The following is a 23,498-nucleotide window of genomic DNA, read 5'->3' as shown; positions in this document are numbered from 1 at the left end:
GTTATTTACAAACTATTAACTTAATTTATTACCTGATATAAATTAACTAGCTGACCTGGCGAACTTCGTAACGCCTTTTTATTCTTAAATATAATAATTACATACATCAAAATAAAATATAGCTTATCTTTCAAGTTGGGTCAAACTGCACACGGTGTGCAAATTTGATTAAAATCGGTTAAGTAGTTTAGGAGTCCATCGCGGACAAACAACGTGACGCGTATTTTATTTAATATAAAAATATGTTAAGATTACTTTCTTCTGTTCCTTAAGTAATAATTGATATGATAATAAATATCAAAGGGTGAGTGTATTGTTTCTTTTGCATCCCTAGTTCCAATTAAACTAAACACACACTAATGAAAAAAATTTTTTTTTTGCCATACTTTAATAATTCTCAACCTTTTTTGTTTTCAAATTTTGTATTTATAATTTTTTTTTTATTCTTGTGTTATTGTCATCCTTGTCTACAGTTTAATTTATGTTTTCGCTATCTGAACGCAAAGTCTGATTACGTAACAAACTAATTGTTGGGGAAGACATTATGGCCTGTAACACAGCTTTTTTAAGCTAGCACGGGTCGCAGGGCTTCTTGCGGAGCGAGGTGGCGAATGCTAACGCGACCCCATCTCGCCCCATCCAGGCGGACGACTGCTAACACGTGGTGGTTTTTAGTCAGTAGGAGTCTGACATAACCCTCTGGCGCCCCGCGCTGGAGGGTATCCATGATGGATTTTCCCCATGTAAAAAAAAAGGGTCGCAGGGCTTCTTGATAATATACCACTTAATTTGAGTAAATAAAACTATTTTATTATTATTATTATTATTAATTATAGCTGGTGAACTTCTACTAAAGAGGCGAAAGTAGCTTCTATCCGAACATCTCTGTCGGACAAATTGATACGAAAGTACAAGGTCTACCGGACCGTCGGCTACCGATCTTCTAGAATCTATTTGAAAACATATGTGTTATCCTTGATTTGGACATCTACGGAGAGTTTTACCCGTTAACCCGCTAATAATGACGTAGATTTGAGCTACGTAGCTGGCGATCCTTATTTATTTATTCTTAATGTACACCAAAATACAGACACATATAAAGAAAGATACAATACAAGATGTACAAAGGCGATCTTATCGCTAAATAGCGATTTCTTCCAGAGATAACCTTGTGTAACGCACCGGGTTTTTGATTTAGATTCAAAGTATATATTTTAAGGCTCAATAACCTATATTACGGTAAGGAGGCTGAAATTATTTTGTTCAAAATAAGAAATTCAGCCTCCAGAGCCTACATTCCTATCGTGAAATTGAATCTTGTGAAATAGGCGAAGGGAGCGTGTGCCGTGTGTGTGTGTGTGTGTGTGTGTGTGTGGCTCTGTAGACTGAATTTATACCATAAATTCAGCCTCCAGATCCTACATTTCTATCGTGAAAATGAATCTTGTGAAATAGGCGAAGGGAGCGTGTGCCGTGTTTGTGTGTGGCTCTGTTGGCTGAATTTATACCATAACTACAGCCTCCAGGTCCTACGACGATAGAATCGTGAAAATGAATCTTATTGATGAAAGCGACGGTAGGTTCTATGGGCTGAAAGTAAATTTCTTAAATCATAGTTTTGGCCTCCATGTCCTATTTTTAGGACTTTAAGAGCCAAAATAATGCTTTGAATTTAGCGGCAAGTACAGCACAAAGGAAATGAGACTTGTGAGGCTCGAAATATTCTTTTAATTTTGTCTCGGGATATATTTGTGATCGAAAGCTTTATTTTAACTTTAGAAATAATATACTTCCACACTAATCTGAAAACAAATTATCAATCTCAATTACAATGATAGAACTTCCACAAACACGTTTTCTAGCTATACTATTTTCCTGCCAAATTTAAAGCTTGTAGCATAAAAGTAAGAAACTATTTTATAAACACTTATCCGGATAATAATATCCGGTTCTGTCACAAAATTCGTTTTTAGGGAACTTTTACTAACTTTAAACTACATCTGAGTCTCATTTCAAACATGTAGAACCAAAATGACGAACTTAACTTGTAAGAGCCCTAAGACAATGTTATTCCGCCCCTATCGAAAAAAAACGATGTTTTATAATACCGTTAACTCTCCTCATTGCGAAATTTGTGCTAATTTATGGAATATGCATAAATCAGTGACCACGCCACATAACAGGCTGGAATGATTTTGTACCACATTTCTTTACTTAATGATTATTTTTAATAAAAATTTCCTTTCCATTATTTTCAAAACATATCACATTAGAATAGACTATACGCTTGAAGATTACGCATAAACGCTTGAACGGTCGATGCGTAGTGAGACTTACGTAGTAACTATTTTTAAACGGTTTTATTTAGCTCACCCCGTTTGTTTTATTTTTTATTCTTGGGTCAAATTTAGTAATTCAAATTTCACCCTCTTCCTGTCAACCGATTAATCTGAAATTTTGTATACACTTTGGATTTTGGTGACAATACAATTATGTTTATTCATTATCATTATAAATTCAAGATGGCCGCCGCTACAAAATGGCGGATAATTTATGTTTTATTAATCCCATCAATATGGGTATCAAATGAAAGGGCTCAACAAGCAGAATACAATATACTATAAAAAATTGAAATCCAAGATGGCGGCCGCTACAAAATGGCGGATAACGTAGGTTTTATCAATCCCATCAATATGGGTATCAAATGAAAGGGCTCAACAAGCAGAATACAATATACTATAAAAAATTGAAATACAAGATGGCGGCCGCTACAAAATGGCGGATAACGTAGGTTTTATCGATCCCATCAATATGGGTATCAAATGAAAGTGCTTGACGAGAAGAAGACAGTGCACTATACAACCTCAATATTTAAGATGGGCCTTGCAATAATGAAGCACTAAATGAATTAAACAGAATGCGAAATAAAAACTAAAAACTAGAAAATAAAAATAGGTAAAAAAACTTTTTAAGTTAAACGGTTTTATGTTAAACATACATTGCAATGTTTAAGATAAATGTACTAAAAACCAAAAAATAATAAAATAGATACAGTCGTGGGAATTATAAACATATGCATAGACTAGACTAAAATAAAACCGTGGGGCACGTCGATTTGTAGACAATTGACGTGCCCCACGGTTTTATTTTAGTCTAGTCTATGCATATGTTTATAATTCCCACGACTGTATCTATTTTATTATTTTTTGGTTTTTAGTACATTTATCTTAAACATTGCAATGTATGTTTAACATAAAACCGTTTAACTTAAAAAGTTTTTTTACCTATTTTTGTAATCTGTGGTGAGACTGAAAGAAATGCAGTGTGACTGATTCATACGGCTAAATCGTAAATGAAAAATCATCTAAACTACATAAATGTATAAAACAACACACAAGTCCATTAAAATTTAAAGATATAAGATAATAAATAGGTACTAATTGATGATTTGATGAAACATTCATAATATTTTTATTTCTATGTGGAATGGAAAAAAAGAGTTTTATTTATGGCTAATGTAATAAAATATGTTTATTAAATAACAAACTTTTATCATAGAATAAAACTGTAAACAATGATGTTTTTGTGACCTTTATTGTATATTGAAATAAGATAGCAAATTAGGCTAATTCAACATTGATTTCGACATTGTAAGTTAGACAAATCGTGCTGTTTTATGATTTTATCTACTATGACTTGGCAATTAATTAAATAAAGATTAAAAAATAACCTTTTTTATATTTTTTATTCTGTTAGCTGTTTTTTTTTTAATTAAATTGAAACGGACATTGTTTCGATATAATTTGAATATTATTAAATAAAATAAATGAAAATATTTATATATAAATATAAAATTTATGTACTGTAAAAGTTGTAATCGCTAAAACTAATATTCCGATTGAGATCGGACCGAGAACGAACTTGGCTCAGCACGGTAATCTGGATCGGGCCTAAGAACCATAACCGCGGTCCGCGATATTTAAAAATATATTTATCTCTTTCTTGCGCGCTGCACGTTACGTTGCGCGGTAAAACGTCACTTTCTGGACCGATCGCGTCACTATCTTAAACGATTTCATTTTACCTTTTTTATGAAGTACAACTCTTTTACGCACGCTTAACTTTTGGAGTAAGCTGGTAAATGCATGACGAGAACGTTACGAAAAGTGTGTTCGGGCAAGGCGAACGGAGCAAGAGAGGGAGATGCGAGCACACATTTTCTTTCTCTCTTTCTCTCATAGCCAGTTACGTTCCGTATATTTAAGACACAGTGCAGGTCTATTATGCAGAAGTTTTACTTCAGTCATGTGATCTAAAGAAAGCACGCTCGTTTTTTTTCCATGCTATAGGTCATATACCCTTTCTTAAGCAATTTCACAATTTTTCGCTCTGCAAGTTTAGATAAGTTTGGTCGCATCGCGCGAGTCGTACGAGCCGCGTGATCTTTGTGCTAGTCAGTATAGTGTGACAACCAAAAAACTATCTTGATCATTTTCTAATGTATAATAAAAATTAATAACTATGGTATAAAATGTTTTTTACATAATTAGTTTGTTAAAAATTTCAAGTATGTTATATAACAACAGTCAATAAATCTATAATATAAAAATGAGTCGCTGAATGTGTTGCTAAGCGCAAAACTCGAGAACTGTTGGACCGATTTCGCTAATTCTTTTTTTAAAATATTCCTTGAAGTACGAGGATGGTTCTTACGGAGAGAAAAATTCTAAAAAAAAAAATTTAAATTTCCTGAAAAAGTCTAAAAACAACACTTTTCTATACTCCCATACAAAAGATTTGTGATAATACTTAAAAGTCAATTTGAACTTTAATACCCTACGATAAAGTTTGTGTTAGGCGATACGAAGTTCGCCGGGTCAGCTAATTTAAAATAAAAATAAAAAGTCAATTTTATGAAACAATTTTTTTTTTAAATTGATTTAGTTTTTTGAGTTTAGGAATGAATCTAATATTTACGATATGAATAAAATAGCATTTTATTATGCCCCACAAAATCTGTGTGGGAATGTGAGTTGCATAGTTTTGGATGAAAGTAGACCATCAAATTATACCGGCAAAATATTCGTAACTTTAAATTTTTTTTATCGATTAATAGAGATGCAAATGGAATAAAAATCTTTTCTAATATTTAACATAACTATATTTCACATATTAAGATATTTTTTTAATGGTTTCAACGTAGAGGTTATTGAAAAGTAGGACTTCAAAGTATATACATTGCGACCAATACCCAGTGAGGAGGCTGATGAGAAGGTTAATAATTTTATACACATAATATAAATCAAAATTTTTTCTCCTTATTTTACTACAACAAGGGTTGCTATATTAAATTTCAATAATAGAAATGATATTATTACATCCAATACTGAGATTAACGACGTCAAAATGTTTCAATTCCGCGAATTATTACCAATTTTTGTTAAATGGCACTTAATGAGTAAACTCAAAAAATCATAAAACATGTCATAGAAGAAGACTGTAACTACAAAAGGCGACCAAATTAAATTTTGTCTTAAATTACCTAATTTATAATTAAGTATGATGGAAATCATTATTTTCATATACCTCGCTGTTTTGTTTTCACTTTAGGGATAGCATTTTTAAATAACGTTAGTTAAAACTAAAAGCTATGATATGCCTACGATATGGATCTTTTATTATTCAGGCATTGTTATCTTATATCTTCAAATATGTTATGTCAGTTTATTCCAAAAAAAATCCAATCATTATCTATTTATCTTTAGGTGTACTAAATTTGTATTATTATTAAGTGTGCGTACGTATCATACATAATCATATGGCTGGTTAGTTGCTAATTCGATAAAATGACTGTTAAATTCTTTATTTGACAGATAAGAAGCATTAATTGTAAAAAGGTGTATTAAGAAAGTTTTAAAAATGTTTTTATACTTTGATGCTCGCTGTCTGTAAAAGAAATTTCATTACTGAGTGTAAAGAAATGGATTTATTTCAAGGACAAAAAGATTGTAGCCATCAAAAAAATAACTAAAAAAGAGGCACCGTAGGGTGACCCACGAGGACAGACATCCAAACCGGTAAGAAATATTTGTAAATACAAATATCCATACCGAGCGGGACGCCAACCAGCAAACCACCGGAGTGTAGGCACCGACACAACGAACGCACCACTACATCATAGTGGTTGTATTAAATTACAACTTATAAAACCTTTTTTATCTTTGTTAGATTATCTAGTAATTATGATAGCAGTATTTATGGGATCATAATGATTTTGCCGATCACTTTGATTACAATTGCAATGCAAATTTTAGTAATCAATGTTACTAATTAATACTAAATTTATTAATAGTAAACGACATTATGCAAGTCGTTTGACAAAGTTTTAAAATATAATTAAAAATATCTTATAGAGAATTGGCGGTAAAATGAAAAAAAAAACAGAAACAATCCATGTTCTTGTTACTGTCATGCGCCCCATTATAAACATTAGATTAAACAAACGGTATAACAATGATAAAATTTATAATCTTATAATCATTAGAATTCGTTTCCTGTTATATTTATATTTCACGTGAAATGCAAACAGTGTTATAGTGATTACGGACCATGCAACCGCTCCGAAATTTAGATAATTTCAGAGCTATATACAGTGGTGTGTACATTCGTTTCATTGTCAATATTAAAACGTGAACTAAAATTGAACTAATTTATGTTATCATTATGGTGACAGTACAACAGAGTGACGCATCGAGCTTATCGTAAAATAACGTAAGGTAGATGAATAAGTATGTGGGGCTGAAGGAATTTTATAGGTTATTAGTTGAGGTGAAACAAATTTAAAGAACCTGTTTTACCCCGTGCTGATATGTCAAACTTATGTTTATCATCGCGAGCTGCAGCTAGTGTTTTAGAAATATTCTTAATTAGGTACCTTATTTTTGATACCGCCCATTCCCAATGCTCCTAATAGTGTATCTAGTACCTGAACCTTGTAATGATTCCTCATAATTGTGATGCATGTGATGTTATACAAGATATACACCGCTTTTTGATTGTATTATTTATTGAACAGCCTAGAAAAGCATTTATAACATCATAAATACTAATAATACTTGAATCCCAAAGAAGCCCACAGCTAATATAAATTACTTCATAATGAATTAAGTATTTGCTATCATACTAAAGAAAATAAATCGAAGTTTATGTGAATATTGGTTTCAGACTAAACAGACAAGACGTTAAAATGAATATAACGCAATGGCATCCTAAGAGTGATGCGGTGCACTGGTACATGCAAGAGCTAAGCTCGCGAGTGGTGGCCCAGAGCGGAATACCGAGTGATAGACATCATCTGGGAAAACTGATTTTACAATGTTTCAAAGATGCTCCAGACTTTGTTTTGCAGGTAAATACACCACATAGTATCAAGTAAGGTTTCATATTATAGATGAAGTATTTGAATTAAAGAGCTTAAGTACTAATCATAAACATCTGAAAAAACACATTTTAGATATTATTTGGATTTTAAGTAGAGGCGGAGTTTCGAAACAGACCTCTGTCAAGTCTCAGACTCCTGTTCAAAATGCAAACCTTCAATACACAAACATTTATTTTAAACTCATTTTTAGTGGAATTATGTTATAATAGAAATAAATCGTTTGAACACTTTTCTTAACCTTGTCGACTGTCTCTTTTTAACCGACTTCAAAAAAAAGGAGGAGGTTACTCAATTCGACCGTATATATATATATATATATATATATATATATATATATAGTTTTTTTTATATATGTTTGGGGATCACTCTGTCGTTTATGAATCGATTTTGATAATTCTTTTTTTGTCGGAAAGGAGATATCCCTAGTTTGGTACCATGATAAAGAAACCAGGATCTGATGATAGGATCCCAGAGAAATCGAGGGAAACTCTCGAAAATCCGCATAACTTTTTACTGAGAGTACCGATTTTAATGATTTTTAATTTAGTCGAAAGCCGATGTTTATCATGTGGTCACATTTAAATTTCCTCGAGATCTGACGACAACTTTTTGAGTAATCTTTGATAATGCGTATTTACTTGACTATTTTTTCGTCTACCTACGTTGTATCACTTGCCGGTATAATTGAAGTCGGTTTTTTTTTTCGTTTCCCTGCAAACACAATTATACTCCATAGCAATGGTAAAAAAGACAGCAACAAAGATAATGTAAATTGAAACCAATCCAAAAATTTTTGCTCGTTTAATTGATATCTTATACTTTCTCAACGTCTTATACTGTCATTATAAACACAAATATCCATTCCGAGCAATAACATTTTGACAATATATTTTTACACAATATTAAACTAAACAAATTATTGTTATTAATGATAAAATTTTATGCACATTTCATAAACTATAGACTTAGTATCACTGTTAGATTTTTTTACACAGTTGTGCCTACTGAATAAAGAAAAATGTTTTAAGCCAGTTAATAAAATTGATCACATGTGGAATGTTTTAACTCCAACATCATCTAAGTATTTTTACAATTAATATAAAAAAACGAGTATGCCCTAGACCACACGACGGAAGTAAACTTCTTTGGTCGCCCCAGCTGCTACACTAATATACGAAACGTAACTGACATGAAACGTAACTCACCTGATCAAACTTTTCGTAACGTGCTCGTCACGCATTTACTAGCTTACACACCACGTCAAGTGTGCGTACAGAAGTTTTGCTTCAAAAAAAACGTCAGAAATAGCTTAACATTATTCAAATGACATAAAGACAAATTACGTATACTTTTAAACTATATTAAGGTCTGATGTGTACATGACAACAACTGGGACCGACGGCTTAACGTGCTCTCCGAGGTACGATGGGGAGACCCACCAACTGCACAAATACCCAGAACACGGCAAACATCTGCATGGCCAATACAAATGTTTGTCGCACGCAACAGTCACATACCTACCAGTGCTGTAACCGTTGCGCCAATGCGTCGTCTAAAAGAACGATATATCACTAGATATTTAGATATTTATGGAGATTTTTTTTCATTTACCCGCGGAATATTAAACTCCGACATTCTCTACTCGATTTATATCACCGTCACCATAAATAATAAAGTAGTGCAACGTGAGTTTAGAGATTTAAACTTATCGCCTTAGAAGGACTTACATTGCAATAATAAATCATCGTATATAAAACTACTCGATCAATCTAATATCAACATTATTATCACTACTATATGGATTGCTATTGATAAATTTTTTTACAAATTGAGCCTATCTGAACTAACGTAAATTTTCGAATACTAAATATTAGTAACTCTTAACGGAATTACATATACTTAGATACGAAAAAATGTACGTCATATTATAGGACTTACAAAAACGATACAAAAATGTTATATTAATTTGGTTTATAATAAAAAATTGGTGAAAGATTAAAAAAATAGTAATAATGTTTTATTCTTTTTTGATAAATTACCTAATACACTGTGTTTACTGTATTCCAATGAAAACGAGAGAAATCTACAGTAAAGCCACTGAGGTAGGGCACAGCAGGAATTTCCTGCTCAAAATATGGAGCAGCCCGACTGGGGTAGTACCTCGACCTTACAGAAGATCACAGCAAAATAATACTGTTTTCAAGCAGTATTGTGTTCCTGTTGGTGAGTAAGGTGACCAGAGCTCTTGGGGGGATTGGGGATTGGGTCGGCAACGCGCTTGCGATGCTTCTGGTGTTGCAGGTGTGTATAAGCTACGGTAATTGCTTACCATCAGGTGAACCGTACGCTTGTTTGCCGACCTAGTGACATAAAAAAAAAAAAAGTAAAGTGAGCCGTCACATTAAATCAAGTCACAAATTACATTATCGTTTCCAAGTATTTTTTAAATAAACTGCACGCAACATGATTGTATCCATTAGCTATATATACCTACAAATAAAAAAATTGTCCCGACTGACGCGTCAACGTCCAACATGTACCACTAATCATTTCAGCCTATCATAGTCTCTGCTGGACTTAAGTCGCCACAAGTTGGCGCCAAAAATGGTGTGAACTCATGTGTTTTGCCAATCGTCACCACGCTGGGCAGGGTTGGTGACCACAGGCTGGCTTTGTCACATCGAAGACGCTGCTGCCCGTCTTCGGCCTGTGTATTTCAAACTCAGCAGTTGGATGGTTATCCCGCCATCGGTCGACTTTTTAAATTCCAAGGTGGTAGAACTGTGTTATCCCTTAGTCACCTCTTACAACACAGTAGAACAATCGAAATAACGTTTAAACCACTAATGATAGACGTTAAAAATTTTGAGAGGATGTTTTTGTACAATGAAATTTACGAAAGCACTGTTTGAATCATCTAAAGACTCTAAAGGAATGAAATACGCGATTAAAGTTATTACGAAGCTATGCAACTTTCAAATTTAAAAACTATAAAATGTTATGTTTCGCCTCTAATATACCATACGCAAGAATTTGTTAAGAAAGAAGAGGGCGCTTAAAGTTTGTTGAAAAATAAATTACTTAATATCAAAATAACTTGAAATTTAGTATTAATACTGTTAAAGAAATCCTGTCTAAAGTTTTTTTTTAATCCGCGATGGAATTTTAAATTATTATTTTAAGCAATTTTAAAAGGGTTACACCTTAAAAGTAAATAATGGTGCTATTTATTTTTTGTTATCTAGTCTAAAAATGCAGGGTTCTTATGGAATAGCATAACATAAGCGATAACATCAAAATATTTATGCAAACTTGTTATGGTTATTTATTTTCAGATAGACGGTGCTACAGATGACATTGAGACATTTGGTTCTGCCCTAACAAGATCAGTTCAGTGTGCTACAGCGTTCAGGAAATTAGGTCTGAAACATGGAGACGTCATCGTGTTGATGGCTCCAAACCACATTCATCTAACTATACCTATGTACGCCGCGTTTTATCTCGGTATAGCTGTTGCGGGAGTTGATGTGACACTTGAACGAAGTGAGTAAATAAGATAGTTAAATATCGCTAGTCAACAGTCTTATGATGCCAATCTTGGACTATGCGGATGCATGCTATCCAGACTTGTCGGAGGAACTGATCAATAAACTCGACCGTCTGCAAAACCTTTGTATAAGATATATATTCAGCTTAAAGAAGTTTGACCACATATCACAGTATCGCTCAAGGCTTGGATGGCTGCCAATGAAACATCGACGTAACCTACATATTCTGTCTCTCCTCTACACAATCCTTTTTTATCCTACTTCACCGCTATACCTCAAAGAACGATTTTCTTACCTTGGCAACCCTTCTCTTCATCTATGCCTTCGCTCTCAAAACGACAACAAATTGAGTGTGCCAATTCACAACTCGAGTTCGTACTCTAAATCTTTTACGTTAAAGGCTGTTAAATTGTGGAATGCACTACCATCAGTAATTCGTCAGTCTCCTTCTATCTTTGTCTTTAAAAACCGCGTGAAGCATTTCTACCTCACTATGACTTAAATAGCATGTCTATGCATACTTATTTCCACTGTTTGTACCCATCTCTCTATCGCGTACGTTTATTCATTGGCTTATATATGTGTATTTACATGTTTATTTTTATGTATTTGTATATATATGTGTATGTGTTTGTATATATGTATGTGTTTGTATGTATGTATTTATGTACCCGTGTTTGTGTATATGTATGAATGTGTGTATATAAATATATATAAATTTATATGATTTATTTATTGTATTTTAGTTGCATGTGTATATATGTATGTATGTTTGTAGAAATTTATATATGTATTCTGATTAAACATTATTACTATTGCGCAAGCCCGTTACACTGCTAGCTTTTTTCTGTTGGGTAATCTGGAAGAGATCGCTATTTAGTGATAAGATCGCCCATTGCACTATATGTGTCTAGAATTAAGGTTTGCTATGTATACTATCTTTAGTTGCAATAAAGTGGTTTATTATTATTATTATTATTATTAAAAATAATAAATTTAGATTAAAAATAATAAATTTTGCATTTCTTTGTAGTCAAACTGGGTAGGTATGATATTTTTAAAAAATTTCTATCGTATATTTGCCAAGAATCCTTCAAATTAAATCAAATCAAAAATTAAACCGTGTTTTATTATAAAATTTGTAACACCTTGCATGAAATACAGTTCCACAAAACTCACACATTCTTTACATTACCATAATCCTGCAACAAATTATTTGCTTTAGCTATTAATTTAATTTTTATTTTAATTTTTTTTAAGTACGAGCTTACTTTACTAAGTTTAAAAAAAAGAGAAACTTCAACCTCTCAAGCTACGCAATTGATAAAACAACACTTAATTTGTTCCATCTGTACTTTAAACTTATAACATGAACTCGCCTTCGAGTAGGCTTCATAAAATATTCGTGCGAAAAACAGTCTCCCCTTAGCTATACTAAAGCCATTTTACTTACAACATATGATTCCGAGACGTGGCCACTGGGACACGAGGGGACTGGTCCATAAGTATAAGTCGCTCAACGTGCAATGGAATGGGCTATGCTTGGGGTCTCTCTCAAAGATAGGATCAGAAATGAAACAATCCGCGAGAGAACGAAAGTAACCGACATAGCCCACAGAATCAGTAAGTTGAAGTGGCAGTGGGCTGGTCACTTATGATACAAGACCGATGGCCGCTGGAGCAGACGTGTCCTGGAGTGGAAACCACGTGTTGGCAAACAGTGTGGGACGCCCTCTGGCCTGTTGGAGTGACGATCTACGTAAGATTACCGGTGGCGGCTGAATGAGGATTACGGAAAACCGGGATGTTTGGCGCGAACTTGGGGAGGCCTAACTAGTAAACTGCAAATGGCTGAAGTGAGAATAATTAATCTATAATATAAAAATGAGTCGCTGAATGTGTTGCAAAGCGCAAAACTCGAGAACGGTTGGACCGATTTCGCTAATTCTTTTTTTAAAATATTTCTTGAAGTACGAGGATGGTTCTTACGGAGAGAAAAATTCTAAAAAAAAAAAAAAAAATAAAATTAAAGAATCGACTGTTAGGCGATACGAAGTTCGCCGGGTCAGCTAGTTTGAAATAAATATAAGGTATACACAATATGGAATCATCAAGTGTGAGTGTAATTACGAAAATGATTAACTAAATGTTTTAATAATTATTATACTTATTGTTATAAATATGTAAAAATGTGCTAAAATTGGGATAAAATTAACGAAATCTGGCCCTAAAGCAGGTTATAGCCTAGAATAACACAAAACTTTTATCACAAAAAAACCCACGTTGCGGAATAGACATCCAAGCAAAAAAACAGCGCACAATACCTACAATATAGTGAACGAAAAAGTTATTAGAATCAGAAGATCTTCCTTTGACTAAACTAAAATCAGACAAATACAATAAACGATGAAGTACACGACCACAACAACAATATCAAAACAACGAAACAACGAAAGAGTTAATTTACAAAACAAATCTTATTTATTTAAGTACAAGCTATTGATTATTTTATTTCATTTCAGACGATCTTCGAAAAATTTTAAATTACAACACACCAAAAATGGTATTTTGTCAAAGTGAAAAAGTTTCCGATGTTCGTTTTGCATTACAAGATTTAAATTTTGAAACACAAATCGTTACATTTGACAAAAGTGAGGAAAGCATAAATTTTGTTGAATTGCTTGGGAAATGCGGAAGTGATGTTACTATGGAAGATTTTAAGTAAGTGCATTCATTGTTCATAATACAATACGAGTATATTACATTTAAATTTTATTCTACTTCAAATTTTTATAATTAATTAATGACAATGCCATAATGTTATTTAATAGTAGGTAAACACACTTAAGGAGTAAAAGGTAACTCCACTCTAAAGGAATTAGTACTCCTTCAGGGTGTTTCCTCTTATAATTGTTCAAATATCTAGTTTAGGAAAAAAGATATATCCTATATTGATGATGGAATCCGAGCGTTGTTGGTAACCGCTGTCGACGCGAACATAAACAAATTGTATACAGAAATCATTTCAAATTTAAGGACTTATCACATTTTAATTAGAATTTTGTACATTTCATTTTAATTATTCATCACTAGCTTCTGCACGCGACTTCGTCCACTTGTACTCCGCTCCTACTAGACTTAGCGTGATGTTATATAGCCTATATCTTTCCTAATCGATTTCCTTCCGAATCCGTTAAATGGGCTATCTAGCTAGCACTGGAAGAATTTTTCAAATCGAACCAGTAGTAGAGTAGTTCCTGAGATTAGTGCGTACAAACAAACAAACTCTTTAGCTTTATAATATTAGTATAGATTTAATTTTGGTGGCAAAAAAAAACAGCAGTTGCTGGTATCACTTCGTATTGAGCTTGATTTCATTTTATGCGAACTGATAGCTACCGGTATACCGCTTTTCATGATTCTTGTTTTAATCAAAAGCTGATGCTTGTCTTGTGGTCCGATTTAAATTTGATCGAGATCTAATGACTACTTTGGAGTCATCTTTGATCTTGATAACGCGTATTTACTTGACTATTTTTTCGTCTACTTTCGTTGTAGTATTAGTCGATGTAATTAAAGTCGTTTTTTTTTTTTCGTTTGCGAGTAAACCCAATTACATTAAAATGAACTTTCATGGCTCTAAAAGTTCGATGCTCTTAAAATTTCACCAACAATTTCAGGGTGGAAGATTTCGATCCAGCAGACACTATATCACTGCTAATGGAAACGAGTGGAACAACCGGTATACCCAAATCAGTCGCTGCTTCACATAAAAACATGGTGATCTCAGTTCCGTATTTATGGTAAATATTAAAAATAAATCCGGAAATTTTGTTATATCAGACACTTATTTTAAATATCATTAAAATAATAAAATTAAAAAAAATCTAATACTAACTGTATTGTATTGTAAGAAATATTTCGTCAAGAAAATAAAAGAAAACTAATTTTTATTAAGATAAAAAAAACATTAATCATTCTGAATTCCCGATATTTTGGCATTGTTTAAATGGTCTTAGGTACTCTAAAATCCCCACAGATGGATGTTAAGAGGAGAAGGTTCCTTAGAGACTTTTGAAAAATAGGTGTTTGAATAAAATGTTCTTGTCTCACTGAATGCTGCCGCCGCGCCCCGAGCCAACAAAGGGACAGCCAATTATTGACCAAATCAGTATTTCGTAGTCGACTATTTCCTCCCCAAAACATGACATTTTTTTTCTTTTTAAGTAACTAAAAAAACCTTTAGCTATGCCTTTATGTTCTCTTTTTTTTTGTTTTTTGTAAATATGCGTAATTTTTTAATGAGTCTTTGAAAATGTATAACAAATTAGGTAATATTTCTAGTTTTTAAAGACTCCTACTCCCTACGATAATAAGAATATGAAAAAAACCAAGACATAGGGGCATGGTCATGGCAGTTAAAGTTTTTATGTTACAAAAATATTTGATCTAGTGTCATTATCCAAGGAGGTAACAGTCGACTACGTTTGTATGGAGAAAGAGTCGGTATCCTTTCCTCTTAATAACGCCAAATGGTCTACCATAGGCTTATGGATACACCTCTCACCTCTTATGAAAGTTCCTATGAAACACCCATTTACAAGTAATTGAAGTAACCGAAATAGCCTAAGTAATAAAGTGTTATTAAGGATGAGATGCATATGAACGAAATGCACCTAATTCATGACGATTTTTTTTTTTCTTGTTTCCTATTGTTTCCTTTATTAAGTTTGGAAAAGCTGTCTCAATCAAACAAATTACATATTATAGTGTAGTAGTATCTCATATAGCTTATTTGAGCGAGCTATATGAGAGTTATTAATTGTCTAAAATACATGCATAAATTTATTAAAGAAGTAATGAAAAAATTGCAGGATTACCTATAATAAATTTCCGTCACCTACTCGTCTGTCAGTAATATTTTCCCCTGCTCACTGGTATTCAGCGCTGTTCCAATTCGTGTTTTCACCGATCTTAAGGCATACCAGACTACAATCGTCAGCTCCAATGACGAAGGAACATGCCTTCTACCTCATTAATAAATACAGAGTACGTATCTGTTACGATCCATAGTTGATTTAGGTTAAAATTCATTTAAAATATTAAAAGGAAGACATTGAAAATTTTCCACAATGTACTTTGAAGAGTAAAACTTATCATTTTATTATTTTTATAATACAACTTATATATTTTTACAAGAAAATAATTTCATAAAAAATAATTTTATCGAATATACTTATCTATCCGGTTAATAATTGTTAGTGATAACACTTATTTGAATTTACAACACTATGGAAAAGTACAAAAAAAAAACAAATATATCTCGATTAGAAACGATATTTGTTATCTGGCATCATAATTTATTTAATTCCAAAGTTAAGTATAATACATATATTTTATATAAATAACCTTTGTACGACTTTCATTTTATTATTTATCATTTTGTTTTTTCTTTTGATGGTGATAAAGAGTATTACTATCACTATTTTCCTGGATACAGCATTTTCTAAATTTAATAAAATCAAAATTAATAATTATTTTATTCAAGTCGTCTTTCAACCACGTTTGAATCGTTATTTTACAAATTAAAATTATATTTATTTTAAAGATTAAGTTATATTTAAAAGTGAAGCTACAACCGATTTAGAATGTAGATTCTGCACAGAAGAATCGCAAAGAAACACCGCAGTTACTCTTTGAAAAAAAAAATTATTTTAAAATCAGTAAAACATTGCATGTACTTTAATAGCGCTACTAAATCTAAATAATATCCTTATCTTCACTATAATCCTGATTCTAACAGTGTGAATAGTAAAAAAAAATGTATAACAAACTCTTAGCTCCAAATTGCATTTTTGAGATTATAGTTTTTTATAATAGCTTTGTTATAAGAGCAGAAACCATTGAAACTTACATTTTGATATTCACTTTTATGTAAAAACACGTATAACAGCTTAGCTCCGTGTGCTAAAATAAATTAATTCATTTTTATACTGTCTTTTACACTTTAAATTAATTACTAATCAATACATCTTCGTTACGTACTCACAAAACTTTTTCTTTCACAGCCAACATTCACAATGGTGTGTCCTAATATGTTGGCAGATTTTTTGAAAGTCAACGATCGTAAAAAATGTGACTTTACATGTTTTGAGACCATTCACGCAGGTGGGAGTGCCGTTCATCCTAGTCTCTTTGGAGATATGAGGGTTTGTCTCTTTTTTCTCTAAAAAACTTATTTTATAATACAAAAAATAATAAATACTATTATTTTAGGCAGTTTCTCCAAACACATATTTAATAGTAAATTACGGTATGACCGAAGTATCAGGAATGGCTTTTAGTTTTGATGCGAATTATCCAGATTCTCTCGGAAAACCTTTACAGAACCTGGAACACAGAGTGAGTATAAAATTACTATAATCACGTGTATATATTTTTATATATACTCCAGAGTTCACTGATATTTATTAATTGTGTGTGAAACATATTTTATTTATTTCAGTTAGTAGATCCTGAAACATTAAGAGACGTAACAGAGAGCCATGTTACTGGAGAACTGTGGTTAAAAGGACCAGGAGTATTTAAGGTAAGAAGTAAAACTATGAAACAATTCAATTATTGTATAATGTTACTTTTAATTAAAAGTTTGTAAACTTTCATGGTTGTATAAAACAGAATATTTACAATATTTGTTGTTGGTAATTTTCAGTGCGCATCTGAATTTTGCCAAAATATCGCGAAGTTAAAACGCGAACTCACTTAAACACTGGTTTTTTATATGTATAAACTAAAAAAACTAAATATATACATAGTTATTTATTGATATATAAATTTAAAAAAAAATCAAATTTATTATTGCTTTATTGATATGTGAATAAAATGCATAAAAATCTAGAACGTCTTCACTAATACATATTGTTACTTAAATTTAGGGTTATTACAATAACCCTGAAGCTACAGCACAGGTGATGATGGAAGGTGGCTGGTTAAAAACCGGAGACATCATGTACAGAGACGAGCAATCATACTACTACTATGTGGACCGGATGAAATTATTAATGGTATACAAAAATAAACGAGTAAGTAACAACGAACAAACGAGTAAGTAAGATAACAAAATTTAGTGTGAAAATTTATAAATCATCAAATGAAGTAATCTGGCGTAATCGAAATAGTTTGTAGTCGATTTTACACGTATTGGAGACAATCAGCGAAATAAAAATGTCCTAATGAGTTTCCGTGGATGGTGATAAATTTAGGAACTTGAATCCCTTTATTCTAAGTTGAACTAATTAAGTAAAATTATATTATAATAGGCTGCAGGCAATAGGCTGAGCTGATATTGTAATACGAACAAAACTTATATTTTAAGCTTTATTGTATACAGATATCCCCCTTGGAAATAGAAAGTGTTATAGCTAAACATCCAGGCGTATTTCAAGTAGCAGTTACTGGTATACCACACGAGGAAGATGGAGATCTACCAGTGGCTTGTATAGTACCTCATGCAGGATACAAAATCATTGCACAAGAAATCAAAGATTTAATCAAAGGTGACATACATATTATTTATATGTTTATAAATAATGTTTGTGAATTCTGGACTAATTCTACTAATTCCAAATTGATTTCCGTAGTAAATAAGTATTAGAATAATAAATAATGCGTTCTTTATTATTGATTTTTTCCTCCTTAATATGTGCACATCTCTAAGCGCTGCTACTGCATCGTGACCTGTGCACAAAGGTTATCTGGAAGAAATCACTCTTTAGCGATAAGATCGCCTTTGTACATCTTGTATTGTATCTTTCTTTATATGTGTCTGTATTTCGGTGTACATTAATAATATATAAATAAAATAAATAATTACAAATTTATAAATATTTTTTTTAGAAACGTAAGGACATTTATTATTTAATAGTTTTGTTTTAGATACATTGGCAGACACAAAACAATTGAGAGGTGGAGTTATATTCCTAAAAGAGTTACCTCAAACATCGACTTCAAAAATTAATCGACGAAAATTGGCCTCTGTGGCTCTGTCTATGGAAAGAGAATAAAAATTTGACTACTTGAAATTTAATAAAATTATTATTTTCTAAATGTGTTATCTTTTTTAAAACACGAGTATTTTTTATTTGACTGATATTATATCTAATTCAATTTATATATATATCTTATCTATAACATAAAAATGAGTCGCTGAATGTGTTGCTAAGCGCAAAACTCGAGAACGGTTGGACCGATTTCGCTAATTCTTTTTTTTTTAAATATTCCTTGAAGTACGAGGATGGTTCTTACGGAGAGAAAAATTCTAAAAAAAAAAAATTAAAAAAATTAAAGAATCGACTGTTAGGTGATACGAAGTTCGCCGGGTCAGCTAGTCTATATAAATAAAAATGAATGTTGCTAAGCGCATAACTCGAGAATGGCTCGACCAATTCGGCTAATTTATTTTTTTGTATGTTCCTTAGGGACCACGGAAGGTTTTAATGCTAAGAAAAGTTAGAAAAATTAAAGTAAAAATAATTTTAAAAGATAGAAAATCTTATGGGTTTGCATCACCGACATGATGACTCACGCGCAGCGGCCGTGTGCTGTGAGTATACAACGCCGACATGCTTATTTCTCTGTACATAATAATTATATACTAAAAAAATGTTTATATTTTAATAATATTACTAGCTGTGCCCACGACTTCGCACGCGTGGAATTTAACAAAAAAATCAGAGTTATAAAATAAATACATTTCTAAAATAAAAGGAGCCTAAGTTACTCCTAATTACACCAGCTATCTGCCAGTGAAAGTCCCGTCAAACTCGGTCCAGCCGTTTCAGAGATTAGCCGGAACAAACAGACAGACAGACAAAAATTGTAAAATATATTATTTTGGTATATGTGGGTTCCGTGGATACATCAATATAAATTTAGTAAAAAGCGGTTATTTTAATAATACAAACAGACACTTCAATTTTATTTATTCTTATAGATTGCCGAAATAATAACGACATGCCATTCTAAATTTTATAATTACATTTATTATTTATTTATTAAAAAAATAAAAATAAATATATACTACACGTGAGTTTGCAATAGCATGTCAGTGTTCTTTTCATTACAGGTTATCACAACATGCATTATCACGTCAAGTAACAAAGAATTGTAAAATATTTTTAATCGTAATAATTCACAGTATTAGTTGATAAATTAGTTTAGAAAAAAGCAATCATGAATAAAAATTTAAAATGTATATCATCGTTAATATGTATCAACTACGTTATGGTAATCTAGTAACAATTCAGAAATACATGCTAAAATACATTGTTAAAAGCATAAAAATTTAAGTTTATCCAATAAAAAAAATTATGTTTGTTAGCAAACGAAAAAAAACGACTTCATTTACATCGACAAGCAATACAGCGTAAATAGACGAAAAAAATTAACAAACACACTAGCCGTCACTACGATTTTCGAAGGTTCTTCTCGATTTCTCTTAGATCCCATTATCAGATCCTGGTTTCCTTATCATAGTACTATCCTTGGTATATATTCTTTCAAACAAAAAAAGAATTATCAATATCGGTTCATAAACGATATTTAGGTCCATAATACAACGTATATCATTACAATGAAAAGCTGGTAATTAAGAGATACACAATAAATTCTATTAAAAATTATAAATTAGACATAAATATCTAAACCATAACATTAGACATGTCAAAAACAATTTGTAATAAATCAGTTAAAATAAATAGTTACACATAAAAACAGAGAAACTCTATTGCTTATCCCACAGTACACTTTACAATTCCGATAAATAGTTGATAACCTTGCGCTTAAATTGGGGCAGCCAGTAATGACTGTCAAGAAAGTACTAAGAAAAGATCAATAATACACAAACTGTTCGTTATTCATCCAAATTTATTTTATCACCTTTAAAGTATGCTCCTTCAAAAACGATACACTAATGCCAACGAATAATTCAATCATCAAAACATTTTTTAAACGCTATGTCCGGAATTGAGTTCAGTTCTAGCCCCGAATTCTCCTTTGTCTTCTACCGATTGAAAATGGGTGACACAACGGCGGCTCGCTCTAGCGCGGTCAGCTCTCTACGCAGCGGTGGTGTGCAATATCGAATATTTTTCCTTGATAATATTTTTGAATTTTTTATAATTTTTTAATCACTACTTCATATACAGGCTAATTTCTGTTCAATATGTAAGCAAATAACTTAGTATTAGTTGATGTAATATTTAGTTTTTTTTTTTTATCATTTTGAAATGGCCCAAAAATCAATATCTCACCTTTCTAGAAATAGTTTTCAGGCTAGGGCAAGAAAAATACGTCGCGATAGAGAATCTCCATCAGAAACTTAAAATCGTCTTGCAAATCAGATAGAATACGCGTCGCAATCGCGTGCAAGAGAGTCAAGTATTGAGCGTTCACAACGGTTTGCTGAACAAATCTTTTGAAAAAAAATGATCGTCTCCCCAGTCTTGACCGGGCGCGATAATCCGGTATCGAGCGTTTGCAGCGGCTTGAAGAACAAATCATTAGAAATATACAAGCTCACGCTAGGGAATCGAGCTCTGAGCGTTCGTGATATATATTTCTACAATATATGACATGTAATATCGTGGCCCTTTGTTTCTTCATTGACCTTGCGTCGGTCTTCAAAATCGTAAGCGCATCTCTTGCGATCGTAGTGTCGCGTTTGTGTATGGGCAACTTTAAGCTATGCTGGTGAAATTTGTCGTTCTGGCATCTATCGATGTTTGTGTGCCTAGTGACTGCCACTACTGCATGAGGCACACTGACATGTATCTGGAGTTTCTTGGGCTTACTCTGGATAATGATGACGTCATCGTAGGTCTGTCCATGTGCTTCATGGATGACCATGAAGCACAACCCTTCACCGGTTTTGTATCCTTAGTCAAACAGGGTTTCTTTTCCTCCTGCGTGTAAACCTAGTAGAAGGTTCCCCGTTTAGTCATCGGTATTTGCGCGCCAGTCTACCTATCCCTGCACAAGGATTGGATGATGAGATTGGACGAATTTATGTTTGTATAATATATACCTCGCTGATGGCATATGCAACGTCATGGACCCCCATGACATCATAACATCCCATGACCGTTATGGAGTCCCATGAAGGACTCCGGTATGTACGAGTACAAGACATATCCCTCGTGATATTCGTTGTCAGGCATGGTCTACAGTACCTTATTTAAAAAAGATTTTCACTGTCGATATAAGGCAATTGATTGTCGTATCTGATGAGTACAAATCATATGCACCCCACAGCCTCACCATTACTATGTCTCTGAAGTGCTTAATCAACCGTTAAACGGTTGCAATTTGTGCCCTTTTTTGAACCAGTTTAATAAAATTGAGGCCATAGTACGCACACTAGACCTAACCTTTACGACAAAGTGGTACATTTTTTTTCTAATTAATTTTTCTTATATCTAATAATGCGTATTTATTTGACTATTTTTTCTTCGACCTACGTTGTATTAAACCGCATAACTTTTCACTGGGTTTATCGATTTTGTTGACTTTTACTTTAATTGATAGCTAATGATTGTCATATAGTCTCATTTAAATTTGATCTAGATCTGATGATTACTTTTGAGTAATCTTTGATAGCGCGTATTTATTCGACTATATTTTTTTTGTTTACTTACTGTATTACTTGTCGATGCAATTGAATTCGGTTTTTTTTTTCGTTTGCGAGCAACTGTGCCTCTTATATTTTTTAATTTATTTTTTACTAGCGATCAGTATTCCTCTACTATATTATGCATGTTATACATATAAGCCTTCCTCTGGAATCACTCTATTTACTAAGGAAAATCTCATCAAAATCCGTTGCGTAGTTTTAAAAATCTAAGCATACAGACAGCGGTAACCGACTTTGTTTTATACTATGTAATGGTGGTTATACTGTACATACTAAATGATATCATGAAAGATAATAGGTCTGCCAATTATAATACAGTCGCATCAGTATGTTTTCATTCATTTACGTGATAAACTGGTAAACAGACGAATAGTGAAATCTAAAAAATACATCTTAATGATACTGTGGATAAGACTCACAAGATAAAATAAAATGAGGAAATCTAGGCAAACAATATTTCTTAATCGTTGACAATAAAAAAGTAAATATACGTAAATAATCAGTGTTAACGTACTTACTATCTATATGATTGTATTCTATTAATATACTCGTACTTATGCGTCACAAAATTATATATTTATGAGGCATGTATTGGACAAACCAGTCAGAAAGATCAAGTCCTGTTGTTCTCATATAATTATACTTAAATACGAAACATAATAAAGTGCTGCGTATAACTTACGTATATATTTTCATACGATATTTACTCTCTTCTTATATAGGTAAGTGTTAAATTATTAATTTATAAATGGAAATTTGAATAAAACGACAAAAAAGTGTACTTTTTTAATTTGTACATTGCAATTATTTAAATTACAGA

General features: G+C 32.2%; 1 protein-coding gene across 1 annotated transcript; it reads left to right on the top strand.

The window, feature by feature from the left end:
* Window positions 1-7,246: 7,246 nt before the first annotated feature.
* Window positions 7,247-19,090, top strand: LOC123663711 (luciferin 4-monooxygenase-like). The gene is made up of 11 exons (XM_045598377.1): window positions 7,247-7,408; window positions 10,777-10,984; window positions 13,512-13,710; window positions 14,670-14,792; window positions 15,864-16,038; window positions 17,058-17,202; window positions 17,270-17,391; window positions 17,495-17,578; window positions 17,925-18,071; window positions 18,380-18,545; window positions 18,925-19,090. Exons 1-11 carry the CDS (start codon window positions 7,247-7,249, stop codon window positions 19,050-19,052), a joined length of 1,659 nt encoding a protein of 552 aa, XP_045454333.1. The 3' UTR covers window positions 19,053-19,090.
* The last annotated feature ends 4,408 nt before the right edge of the window (window positions 19,091-23,498 follow it).

The sequence above is a fragment of the Melitaea cinxia genome, chromosome 20, assembly GCF_905220565.1.
Source record: "Melitaea cinxia chromosome 20, ilMelCinx1.1, whole genome shotgun sequence".
NCBI lineage: Eukaryota > Metazoa > Arthropoda > Insecta > Lepidoptera > Nymphalidae > Melitaea > Melitaea cinxia.
Note: the sequence above shows the minus strand (reverse complement) of the source record. Positions and strands in the feature narration are given on the sequence as shown.

Excerpts from the sequence above, each read along its gene's own strand:
- LOC123663711 (XM_045598377.1), top strand. The coding sequence starts at position 7,247 with ATGAATATAACGCAATGGCATCCTAAGAGTGATGCGGTGCACTGGTAC. Across the intron at positions 13,711-14,669 it reads GTTACTATGGAAGATTTTAA|GGTGGAAGATTTCGATCCAG; the intron begins GTAAGTGCATTC and ends CAACAATTTCAG. Across the intron at positions 16,039-17,057 it reads ACCTCATTAATAAATACAGA|CCAACATTCACAATGGTGTG; the intron begins GTACGTATCTGT and ends TTTCTTTCACAG.